Raw genomic sequence first — 13,421 nt, forward strand, 5'->3', positions numbered from 1 at the left:
ACACACACGCACACACACACACACACACACACACACACACACACACACACACACACACACACACACACACACACACACGCACACACCTACACACGCACACACACACATCGTCTTTGTGTCTCCTTACTGAGCGTATTACAGCTTGTTAAGTGGTGAGAACAGCAGAGAAGTGTGGATCAGTCAGCGATAATGAGGCCTGTTGACTCTGTGTTCACTCTGCCTTTTAACTGCTGGACACACACACACACACAGACAAACACACACCAGCCAGATGCATGCTGTACATCCCAGACATAAATAGAAGCTGAGACAGAACCTGCCGATAATAAACGGCGCTTACAAATTGCAGTGTGTGAAGTCTTTCACCTTGTGACAACAAGGTTAGAGAAATTAGAACCGACACTCCAATAACAAAATGCACCTTCACAATACCTTACAGACACAAACTACTTCACTCTCTCCTTTGGATTCTGCAACTGTGGCACGTTGATTGTCAACTCTATCTGCGCCAAGCATCGGCTGAGTCAGCTGAAAACATGTATACATCTTATTAACGACATTATCTCACTTCCTATTCTTTCTTTTTTTTTTTTAACCCTTTTTTCATTCATGCACGATGAAAACTTCCTCTTCAAACTCCCTCTCTCCCCGTCCTCATCACCTCCTCTACATCTGAGCGCCAGCCTGATCCTCCCCCGGCGCTCACTGGATGGCCCCGGTCCATTATATTCTCTCTGTCTCACCATCTTATCTTCTGTGTGGCTGTAAGGTCACGTCGCTGTTGTTTGTCATCTAAATAAGCGGCGTGCCGCCTCGTGGTGATCTCTGATGAGATATGGTACTCTGAAGACACACACTCGCACACACACAGACACACACTGGCCTGTCTCCTCCTATTTTCTTCTTTATCTATCACTTTTGCTTTCAGTCATTGTCACGAAAAGAAAAAAAAAGTTGACGTGAACTTGTCTGTGTCAATAAGGACGTTCATTTGTAGGTTGCTCATTATGGAGCAGAGTTTAAATTATACCAAAGACTATCACTTTGTGTCAAACCCAAGGCCTGGGGACCAAATCTGTCCCCCCAATTCATTTGTGGCCAGCTTAATGGTTTCACTTAAAATCAAAGAAGATTCATCATTAATGTTGAAATATTACCTATAATGATCCTAGTGTTAATAAGATAAGGTGAAAAAAAGAGTTGATTTATGTCAACACTTCTAATAACAGTAAAATGTATGGACTCTTTGGTTTTTGGTAGGACAAACACAGACATAGTAAAGATTAAGTAACTGATCCTTGTATCGTGTATCGGTACTGATCCAGCCTCTCAAAGTTGGATTGGTTATCGGGGAAAAATATCAGCGTATCTGATTAAGGCAATTAAAATATTGTCAGCCTGACATAATGCCCTGTTGTTGTGTCAGGATGTTTTGAGGGAACGACACACGCCAACCAAGACCACTAACTTAAGTCAGTATCTTAAGAAGCATCTCGCCAAATATGAGCAGTTCGGAAAAAGGCAGACAAATTGAATCTGTTAACTTTGCAGGCTTCCACCGACCGAATGAAAACGAAAAAATAGCAGAAAACATGCTCAAATTTATTTGGATCGACAGTCATTCGTAGTATGACTTGCGTACATAATATATGTTATATTGTTGCACATTTTTTTGCAGGTTAAAGGTGAAAAAAGTTAAACATTTAGCTGTATTTTCTATATATTCCCAAAATGTTGGTAAACAGTTCCATGTGTAGTATTTTTCCTTTTTTGTATTCAAAGCAAGACCAGTGTTGTTTCACAGTAGGGCAGGAGAGTGAATGACTCTGGTGTCAGATCGGTATCAGTGGATACTCAAAGCCCAAGTATGAGTATCAGGACCATAAGAGTTGGATCTGTGCATCTCCGTTTAAGATAGATCGAGTCTCTAAGAATTGAAGACAATATTGCAATCAAACTTATACTTCCGGCTACAAACAGAAATTCTGCAACCTTGTCTGTTTAAGGATTTTGGACACTGTTTCATTGATTTTGACGTTTAGCCTTAAAGATAATTTTTGTTCATGTAATATTATTGAACTTTACTTTTATACCTGCTTTGGGGTCATTTCTGCACATCTAAAAGCGACCTGGCGATCCTGTTACACATCACCAAGTGTCGGCTCTGTCAGCATGTGTCTGAGCTACAGTGTCAGGACCCTAAATCCTCTGTAAGATAGGAACTGGGAAAGGGAGACAAAGCGCCCTATATCATGGCTTTATCTTCTCCAAACCGTCCTTTTTTTTGCAGAGAACTTACGTTTGGTTTCTGTCATCAGAGTCCAGATGGTTTGAAGACAAACAAACGATCTCTAAAATAGCTTCCTGTCAGCGTTGAGGAGTGGCACTTTCACAATGGCTGCATCTGTGTGTCACACTTAAACGCTGCTGCCGTCACCCAGGGCTCACCAGACAGATGGCTGGATTTGCCGACTGCAGATTACATGCCTTTATGTCCTCACGTTATTCCACCATGGCTACATCCCCGATTTTTTTTTCTGCTCCTAAAACAATAAAAGTGTAATTCGCCCATGACTGATGGCTGTGATTGGTGCACTGTGGAGATATTTAGAGAGTGAAAACAGTCGCGTTATCTATTAGAGGACAATAACGTGTGAATCACAATGACAATAATGAGCGACGTAATCCTATATTGATCCAAGTACAACTGTTCAAAACAGTATTTTGATTGGAAAAATCTTACGACTTCAGCTCCCAATGTTTTGATTAAAAAAAGACAATAACAAAGATTTTTGTCCATATAAATCGCATATGGTGAGGCCCAGGGGCCACATACACCCTTCGACTATATTCTTGTGGCATCAGAGTAAAAGTTTAAAATTGATCATGAAATATTCCTGACCAGGGTGCATGGTAGCGCAGTGGTTTGCGCGATCGCCTCACAGCACAGAAGTTTGCCCGTTCGCTTACGGGTCCAGAGGGAGGCAACTTGTGCAACCTTTCTGTGGGGAGTTTGTATGTTCTCCCCATGTTCCATGGGTTTCCTCAGGTACTCTGGTTTCCTCTCACTGTCCAAAACATACAGAGAACTTGGGGAAAAGGTATAAGTGTGTGAACGGTTGTGTATCTTTGTGTGTCCTGCGACAAACTGGCGTCCAGGGTGTCCCCTGCCTCTCACAGAAACTAAAGACTTCAGCACCTCACATCCCCCATGAGGGAATAGGCGACACAATATGAATGAATGCATACCATTTTTTTTATTTAATACTGATTTATATCTCACCCAAATTTAAACAAAAAAATAAGGGTTTTAAAAGAATTGTCTTTTTTAAAAAAAAGGTTTGATTTTTTAAACTCTTGGTGATGAAGATAAAGTAATAGCACGACATTATCTGAAACTTTTGACAGCAGAGGACGAGTTCCCTGTAGAGTCCCACAATCTACGTATAGTCCCTATTTCTAACTTTGTATTCACTCCACTCCTCATCCCTTCATCCACAGGTCCATATGGCCTTACTCCCAAGAAGGAGTCAGCAGGACGCTCCACTAACAGAAATTCAGGTAAGTTCTCTCTGGGCACATCCTCAGAAGAATGAAGGGGAGTGGAGGGATTCAAGCCATCTATTTGAACTGGTTGAAATCCAGAGCTGCTAATCTGACTCTTTAATCTGGAGTTGTCTAGCTGTTCGTCTTTATTAGGATCTGAACAAGAGTGGAAGCAAATCATTCAGCCCAAGATCGGTTGATTTGATCAAAAACCTCATATGTACAGAAGAATATAAGGGGCTGTTTGAGACAAAAGTCAGTTTTCTCTCACACCTTCTATAAAACGTGTTCATGTCTATCATGTAATATTACTGCAAAAGTATATTACAAAGAGACAATATAACATTAATCTGCACAACAGGAACTAATAATAATAAAACAATTTACATACTCATCTTTCAAGTGTTGAATTCATTCTTCAGGCTCCACAGCTTTGTAAAAAGTCCAGCGTTTAGACGTACTTCAGGTGGATATGACATAACTATCAAGTGCTCATGCACTTACATACAAGATCTCTTATACGTACTATCAAATACTCATACACATACAATCAAGTACTCATACACCTAATATTAAGTGCTCATACAGAGTTTGATAGTAGATGTGAGCGAGTTTGATAGAAGGTGTGAGAGAGTTTGATAGAAGGTGTGAGAGAGTTTGATAGTAGATGTGAGAGAGTTTGATAGTAGATGTGCGAGAGTTTAATAGTAGATGTGAGAGAGTTTGATGGTAGATGTGAGTGAGTTTGATGGTAGATGTAAGAGAGTTTGATAGTAGATGTGAGAGAGTTTGATGGTAGATGTGAGAGGGTTTGATAGTAGATGTGAGAGGGTTTAATAGTAGATGTGAGAGAGTTTGATGGTAGATGTGGGCGAGTTTCATAGAAGGTGTGAGAGAAAAACTGAATTTTGTCTCAAACAGCCCCTTATAAAAGAAGGTTAATGCAGTCTGATACGCATCATTTGTTAAAAAAAACAAAACAATTGAATGTAAGAATGTTATATTCACATAAGCTTTGACCCTGCAGTACACGCGATGCAAAAACTAAAATGTAAAAAAAAACACAAAAACACTTCTCCTCCAAAAAAGAAGCATAAAGAAAACAAGTGAAAGAGAAAAAAATATAAAAGTGTGTTTGCTAAATTCAAGAAAATATATGTAAAATGTATATTAATGCTCTAGTTTTAGATTTAAAAGATCGACACACTGCAAAAACTGAACTCTTGGTAATTATTTTCAAATATATACTTAATATTAATATACTAATATTCATATAATTAATATAATATACTAATTATTATTAAAATATCAAATTACATTTAATAAAAAACAATCACCCAAAGACTACAATTTCAGTGACAAGCAAGTTGTTGACTGTTGTTTTTGTTTTTTTCACTGAGACCTTTTTCATTTAATGTATGATTTTAGAGCCGGACTTTATACTGTATATTTGATTATCAAAACGACTTCCTGTACATTGGTTTCCTTTTTTTAATATACCTTTTTTCTAGTCTGATTTAAAATATTACAAAGTACAACATTTCATAGAAAACAACTTAAAGTTGAAGTCCTTAAACAAGACTTGATTAAAAGAACACATGTAAATTAATTATTTCAAACTCTTATTTTGCCTTTGAAAGAGAAACGATCTATTTTTTATATATATATATATATAAATTTGAACTAACAAGTACGGAATGAAACAAAGTAAATTTTTCTTTGCGGGTTGTCTTTATCTCACTCAAGCATAGAAAGGGAACCTGATTGGTCAGAGAAGGCAATGGTCGTCCTTCCAGATCACCACTATTTCTTTACTTGCTCTGATTTTTGCTGACCTCAGCAGTCTAAGAGCCTCACAGTGGCAAATGAATATTAGGCAGGCCATGACAACAATATTGGCAGATGGGTATGTGTGTTGGCTTCAAGCAGGAAGATTATTAGATACACTAAGTAAGACGATGAATCTCTTCTTTCTGATTTATTACAAGATACTAAAAATAAAGATCAAAGAAGAAGCGTATAAACAGAAGGATCTTTTTTATTTCCTACTGTCGATTCATCTCAATAGGTTGAAGTGGAACAAAGGGAATATGGAGCACCGGGGAATTACAGAGGCCTGAATGTGGAAATGCGTTTGATTTAGAGGGAAGAGAGCAGAGCTGGAAGAGCAGGATGTAATAAAGAGAACCTTTGGAAGGTGGCAGGCATAATGGAGATGGAGAATGAGGGATGTCGGGTTAATGGAGGGAGGAAGAAAACTGGAGGAGGGGAAGGGCGTGCAATCCGGCATTAGTGATTTGTTCCCAGTCAGTCCGGCGCAACAGGCAACTGAGCAGAGCGGGACGAGGTGTGTTTTCCTTCGCCGACGTGTGTCTGCTCGGGTGATTCTGTTGCCAGGAAGGTCATTACCGCTGCGAGGAGGAGACGGCAGAGGAAGATGGACAGAACAGACGGATGTGTGCCAAGAATACCGATGAAGCAATCTGACACATTTAGGAACTTGTTTTCCCGGGCTTTAAGCAGGGAACTGCACTCAGAAGCAGACACGCGTACACCTCTGGCCATCACTCACCTGCTGGGCTCTGACCCGACCTCTTGCTATGAAGAACTCTGAGCTTTAAGGCTTGTGAGCCGCTCCGGACTCAACAGATGGAAAGACTCAGTGATTAGTGGACGACACACGGGAAGAATGACAGTTTGTGTGTGGCCAAATCTCAGGCTGCAGTACCGTAGTTCTCAGACCATAAGGTGCACTTACATTTCTGTAATTTTCTCAAAAAACGACGTTAAGCCTTATAATCCGCTGTGTCTTATGTATTACCTGTAGTTATACTCACTAACCTTGAACCGATTTAATGTGCTACACGGCACTAAAACATCTGTTAAAATGTTGTTAAGCTACTGCGTCGTACTGCAAGGCTGTGTGGTATAAATCCTTGAGGCTTGTGCTCCTCGAGGCTAGCTGGTATTACTCTGCATGGTTCCGTAATATTACCCTGCAAGGCTTCGCTGTATTACTCTGCGAGTCTTCGTTGTGTTTCATCACAAGCCTGTGTTGTATTACTCCGTGACACTTTGTACTATTACTCCACGAGGCTACGTTATTTTACTCCTCAAGGCTTTGTTGATTTACTCATCGAGGCGTTGTTGTATTCTTCTGCAAGGCTTTGTTGTATTACTCCTCAAGGCTTCGTCGCATTACTCCACGAGGCTTCGTCGTATTACTCATCAAGGCTTCGTCGTATTACTCCACGAGGCTTCGTTGTATTACTCCACGAGCCTTACGAAGTTATACTACAAAGCCTCACCACACTTTATGTACCTTCTAATCCAGTGAGCATTATGGTGTGAAAATGACTGTGAATGAAAGAAAAGGCACTGCAGCTCTATACGTCCAGTTTCATGAAAGTATGTAGAAACATCTTATTACACACTCAACTGAGTCGACTTGGACTCATCAGTGGTGTGACCACATACAAGATAAACTCAAGGCTGCCGCCGCGGGCAGTGCTGGACTACAACCTTGCTGCTGTATTTAATATACAACCATGCAACAGAAACATTTTTCATCACCTCAGGCCATCACTGAGGAGGTCTGTTTTTTCCAGGAGTTGGAAGACCTTTTTGATAATACTTTGTGAACCATGGCACATGTTTTGATAGTTAGTAGAAAGTAGAAGTAGAACGTTTTCACTCTTTTAAAATGCTTTCTATGGTTATCACTCTCAGTGGAAACGTATCCACTGATTTTGTCACTTGTTCAAATAACTTTTCTGGTTTTAAATCCTCCAAAAAAAATCACAGTCCATGTTGTGACTGAAAATTTCACGGATGGTCTGGAAAAGCATGAACATGATTGTAAAAGTACCTTCTAGTCCAGTGGTGAGCAGTTACATTTTGTTCAGAGGCCTCATTTTGTACAGTGACTATTTTGAGGGGCATTAAGCATAAAATAAAGGATCAAAAAGGCCTAAATATAATGTGAACAAAAGTAAATAAACCTTAGTAGGCTTTATTGTATTTTATATAACTATAACTATAAATATAACTTATTATTATTATTATTTTTTTAAATACATTTTATTTGTGCATTTTTTTAGAGACAAAACACACACATAGAATAACGGCAACTTGAAAATCTAATTTCCATCAAATTAAAGCATGAAGTCAAATCATTCATCCAGATCTTGTATGATGGAGGGAGGAGCTGACTTCCACTTATATATATATTTTTTTAATCTGATGCAAAAGCACTGTACTTTTCCAATATCCACTTGTATCTTTTTGAAAGTAAGTACTCACAAATATGACAATATGATTATTTATAAAATAAATACAAAGTTGTTATTTAAAGTTTTCCTTTACCTTTGCAGTTTGCCCATGTGTGTTTTAACCAAATAAGTGACTGTTTTTTTCCCTTCCTCTCACAGCAAACTCCACCCACGGCCGGGGCACCACGGGCTTCGGTGACACCGAAGGCGGCGGCGAGAACGGACCCCTCCCGCCCTCCAACATCGCCCTCATCGCTGGCGCCGCCGGCGGCTCCGCCTTCCTCCTCCTCGTCACCGCCGTCATCTGCGTGGTCTGCTACAGACGACGGCACGCCAAGCACTCGGACACCCACCACCCTCCGCTGTCGCTGTCCTCCCTCACCAGCCCCAAGAGAGGAGGGGGTGGCGGCATCAGCAGCTCCAACAACAACGGATCGGAACCCAGTGACATCATCATCCCCCTGCGGACGTCTGACTCCGCCTACTGCCCTCACTATGAGAAAGTGAGCGGGGACTACGGACATCCAGTCTACATAGTCCAGGAAATGCCGCCGCAGAGCCCGGCTAACATCTACTACAAAGTATGAGGTGGACCGACAGTCCGGCCACCTGGACACGCCCACCTCTGCCTACCCAGAACCCCCTTCTGCAAAAAGATCACAGTCCTTTAACCTCCAACCTCTATCGACCCTCACAGATCTCCCACTTATGTGCCCACACACCAAGGAAGTGTGTGTCGGGGTGACGATGGATCTGCCCGAGTAGGCTAGACCCTCTAAGTCCCCCCTCTTTGTGAAAGGACCCCCCCACCCCATTTATGGAGTCACTTTAACTGTCCAATATGTGTGCACAGGAGCTTTTCCATAACTTTTAAAGAAACAAACTGAATCAACTTCCTGTAAACCTACCCCACAGAGATGACCCCTGACACAGACTCACCTCAGGACTTACTGGGACCACAGGGGCCTCGAACTCAACCAATCAGCCATGCTGTTGCTGGCGGTCACATGACCACGCCCACGGCAGAATCTTGTATATTTTAATAACATGCGTGTGTGACTGTGCGAGTGTGACGGTTACGGTCACTAGGCGCCGTGAGGGGTTTTAGTTTGTGCGTTTTTGTGCGATTGTTCGTTAGACTCGTCTTAAATACCAAAATACGACATAGTGAGCGGTTATTGAAAAAAAAAACTTTTTTATCGTTATTGACACTTCTAGATGAAATATATGAATATCCAGTAAATAGTCTATTATTTTTTAAACCACAACCTTGTTGCTAGGCAAAACTTTTTATCTGCCAATTCCTTACTTTTTCGTTGTGTACTTGAGCGTGAGTAAGTGAACGTGAGCGAACGTGTGTCTATCTGGAAAATACATTTCAGTTCTATTATTTTTAAACTTCAGTCGCTAGGCAGATTTATTTTCTGCAGTTTTTATTTTTAGTCAATTTTCTTTTTCTTGTGTTCATTAATTTAATCACTCTTAATTTTGCTGGTTAGTAGAGGCTCTAACTTCCTCCCCCTCCTCCTCCCCCGACGCCTCCTCCTCGGTGTATATTTTTATCACTCCTCGTACTTTGGCTGTAGTTTTGAAGTTTAGCGCTTGTTTGTGGAAGTGTCGAGGTAGAAACATCCATGGAAGAATTTTTTCTTTTTTGAAATGCAGATTTGAAAAGAGTCGCTGGGGGAGGGCTGTGATGGCAGGGGGTGAGGTTTGGAGGGGTGAAAGAATAAAGGAGAGCGAGAGAGAGTTCTTTCTCGGGAGGAGGAATAAAGCAGCAACTGAATGCAGAACTTTAGAGGGAGGAGGTAGGGGTGAGAGTCTGAAGGAATTGCACACTAAAAAAAAAAGAGGGGAGGATGAGAGCGCCGGGTGAGAGGATGAAGGATCTTTGGATGGACAGATGACAATGAACAGTGGACAGTTGTGTTTTAAATAAGAAATAAGAAAAACACAGGCTCATAAACTTTTGATTTTAGGATGTTGTTTCAAACACGAGAAAATGGATACAAATGTGATTTCTGCTCTACTTTTCACTATGACTATGTCTCTTGCGCGCCGGCTTGGCTGCCCGCCACACTCTGGCGTTTTCAGCTTTGTAAACAGAGAGAATTAAAAACACAGTTGACCACATTTCCCTCACTAATCCCACAAAACTGTATCGTTAGGAAAACAAGCAGCAGCAGGATCGACTCAACACAAAACTTTCTACTTTCACTCTCAGTCTGCAATAATTCCAACAGTAGCAAATCTCATCTTGATCATTTTTTTTCTGTTCATTTGACTAATAAAGCACTTCAGCGTTCTATAATTCCTGTTGACACAATCCAAACACAAGCAAAGTGAGCGATCATGTGATCTCATATGTGCATGTCTGGAGATTTCGGTTTGCTAAACTTAACTTGTCCTTTTTTTTCCCTGATGATGTCTTTAAAGAGGCGGATGAATCATCATTCATGACACACAAACACACACAGATACACACAAGTTTGTTTTTTCTTTTCTGGCACCTGAAATGTGTTTTTGTATCAGTATCATCTCCTCTGATTGTGTCTCATGTTATTCCGATTGTGTTCAAGTGGTTTTAGGAATAATGGAAAGAAAAAAAATGTATTCGTTTAACAGTTTCAGAAACCATGTGATAAAAAAAAAACAACTTTTGTATGAAAACTTTGTGTTTGTTCTGTGTCTGTTTAAACCATCCTCTCTGCAAAGAGACAACCGAGGGTGTCACTGGTTAACTCCTTTTTCAGACTTTTTTGGTCGTTGGCATCACCCCACTCGCCTGCTTGGCAGAATGTCGAAAGATGTTTTGTCCTCCATTTTGTTTCAATAATGTTGGTTTCTACATGTTGTTTAAAGTCTCACAACAAAAGAAAGTGTCTTTTTGTGGAACTGGAGAGGAGAAAACAGCACCTCGCTCCGTCACCGCTCGCTGGACCCATGTGTGTGAGTGAGTGTGTGTTTTGTTGAGTGTGTGTATCTATGTGCCAATAGCAAATGAGACTGTGCAGAACGTTTTTTCTTGGGGAGGCCCGTGTAGCGAGCTGGAGCTTCACATGTGTCGAGACTTTGTGTTGCGGAGTGTTCCTCGGTGTAAGCAGATTTTCTTTGTGACCCTAGCCTCCCTCCCCCGACCGCTTTACTCCCCGCCCTGATGCCCGCCTCCTCCCATTCTTGACACACCTCTACAGAGGAGAAAACTAGAACATTCCTGTTTGGAAGAAAAAAGTTGAATAAAAAAACAGAAACGTTTTAAGCACCAAACATCGTTGTTTCCTTTTGTGTGCGTTTGTACAGTCTGAGTGTCTCCAACAAAAGAAGCACTGGTTCATCTTAAAAGGGGGCACAGCTAGCTGATATCAACTAGTTATCAGACCTGTCTTCGTTAGTGCCTTGTGTTGCCTAGCAACCCTATGATTTCATCCCCCATCAACTCCCACCTCCACCTCAAACTATATGATGCGTTACCATGACAACATCCCTTACTCCCTGCCTGTGTTCATCTTTGTCGCCTGTTGTAGTGTCATGGTGGGCTGTTGATGGAAGTACCAGCATCAGTGTGTCATTGAATAGTGACACACACAGAGACACACACACGCACACGCACACCCCCCCCACACACACACACACACATACTGAGCCACTTGTAAAGGGAGATTTAAAAAAGGTTATCAAATAATTGTGTCTTTCCTAAAAAGCTATCCCAGCTACCCGGGGCTGAGGGACACCCCCAGAAAAGTCCCCTAAGTATAGAGAGACGCAAACTTCTATCAAGAATCTTTTTAAGAGTCACTGGTGTTTTCAGTGCCAATGGACAACAGTAACATGAAGTTAATCTGCCTTTTATTAGAGATTAATCCCGATCGCTATTATCTCTCCTGTGTGACAAACACCCCAGGTGTCACTGGTTAACTACTTTTTCTAGTAAGATTTCATGCTGCAGCTATGTTAACCATTAAACTATCTTCAAAGAATAATTAAGTTTGTGCTTTTTGTCTTGTGAAATGAATGCAAACAATTAAATGACTTATGTAAACATAAAATAAATATATTAAAGAAATTTAAAAATATTAGTAAATTATTCTGCCTCCTCTTTGCCCCCTTTCATTCGAATTGAGTACCTTCCTGGATTTTATGATGTATTAGTAATAGCGTCCAGGATTTGTTTTGCTACCATGAAACAGTCCTTCTACTGCTTGTAGCAGACCAAGAAAATTTCTGCTGTTAAAAACACGACTGATGACAAGAGCAGCTGTGGAAGCTGCCAAGAAGAGATCATGTGTAGGCTGAAGAAATGTTGATCTCACCGTTTATTGTCGAGTGGTTCAATCCTGAACGTTTACCGATCTGGACATTGACTTTCCCAGCTCAACTGCTGGAGTAAATCTGCGGAGATCACATGGAACACACGCAGTCCATCAAGTCACTATTGTCAGGATATCCGTCCTGTCAGTGACTGATCAAAGTTGTTGTTCATAAAAAAACGGAAGGCCCTTGATAATTCTTCACCCAGTGTAATTGTGATTTATGTCTCATGTAATTTTCCAGATGACATGAAGTCAAAAAACAATAATTTGCCTTATAAAGATGTTTCTTGAATCTCTACCAAGCTGCATGAAACCTGCAGTTCCACATCAAACCTACTTGTGGTCTTCTCAAGAACCTGTCACAACTGGGTTTCTTCATATCTACGTAGAATGATATCTTCAAGCCCTCCTGACCTACCTATACCTGAACACACATTTGAAGTACAATTGGACATCCAGACCCACCTGATCAAGTACAGTGTACAAACCACTTGACCTTGAGTCTAGTGGACCACTCTACAACTTATAAAGTGTCCAAACGTTTTCACAAGAGGGCCACATATGAGGGCGTGAAAATGGGAACTGATGGGAGTCCTGAGCTGAAGTCAATTTTATGAACCTTGCTTAACCACATATAAATATATTCTATCACTGACTGTATGCATCAATGCTTGTGAGAGAGGAATGTGCAAGTATAGATGCCTCTGTGTTAGGTCTCTGAAGGAGTAAACAAACCACCTTGAGGATAATAAGCCATTCAGGTTGAAACCTTTGTAACATATTTAACGGTAATTAACGGCTGGTGAAACTGGGATAAAGATATAACAACAAATGTACAGCCCTGTGCTTTAGAAAGATTCCAGACGGACAGGTAAGCTCTGATCTTCTATATAAATTGTATATAAACCTGATTTCTATTCTTTGTTTATGTAAGTAAAAGTGTTTGGTCATATTTATTACCTGACACAAAGACACATTTAGTATTAAGCAATTGCCATTAACACTAAGAAGCTCAACTCTATATGTTCAACTGTCGTTTTTACCTCTCACACACAATTTCACAATTTTACTGATGTACCTGAAGTCCTCTTGGTCAATGGTTGATCAATTAAAGTGCCATTTAGGACAATCCTCTGTCAAATAAATAAAAAAGATGCTATACCTACACCTGAATTGTACAGTTATACAGCTGCGTCATAATCTCTTTAATTAGCGAGGCTAAACTATAGATAGCATTTTATGATTCATTGTCATTAATCTCTGTTTCTGTGTCATTCTTCAATTGATTAAATTA

At 40.6% G+C, this 13,421-nt stretch overlaps 1 protein-coding gene across 1 annotated transcript in view; it reads left to right on the plus strand.

The window, feature by feature from the left end:
* efnb3b (ephrin-B3b) overlaps positions 1 to 11,068 on the plus strand; it is a 64,370-nt gene extending 53,302 nt beyond the window's left edge. Inside the window, exons 4-5 of the mRNA XM_087790162.1 lie at positions 3,502 to 3,561; positions 7,977 to 11,068. Of these exons, the coding sequence (XP_087646288.1) occupies positions 3,502 to 3,561; positions 7,977 to 8,404 (488 nt within the window). The 3' untranslated portion in view covers positions 8,405 to 11,068. The remainder of the gene's footprint in view (positions 1 to 3,501; positions 3,562 to 7,976) is intronic.
* The last annotated feature ends 2,353 nt before the right edge of the window (positions 11,069 to 13,421 follow it).

Source organism: Callionymus lyra, chromosome 4 (genome assembly GCF_982586985.1).
Source record: "Callionymus lyra chromosome 4, fCalLyr1.hap1.1, whole genome shotgun sequence".
Taxonomy (NCBI): Eukaryota; Metazoa; Chordata; class Actinopteri; order Syngnathiformes; family Callionymidae; genus Callionymus; species Callionymus lyra.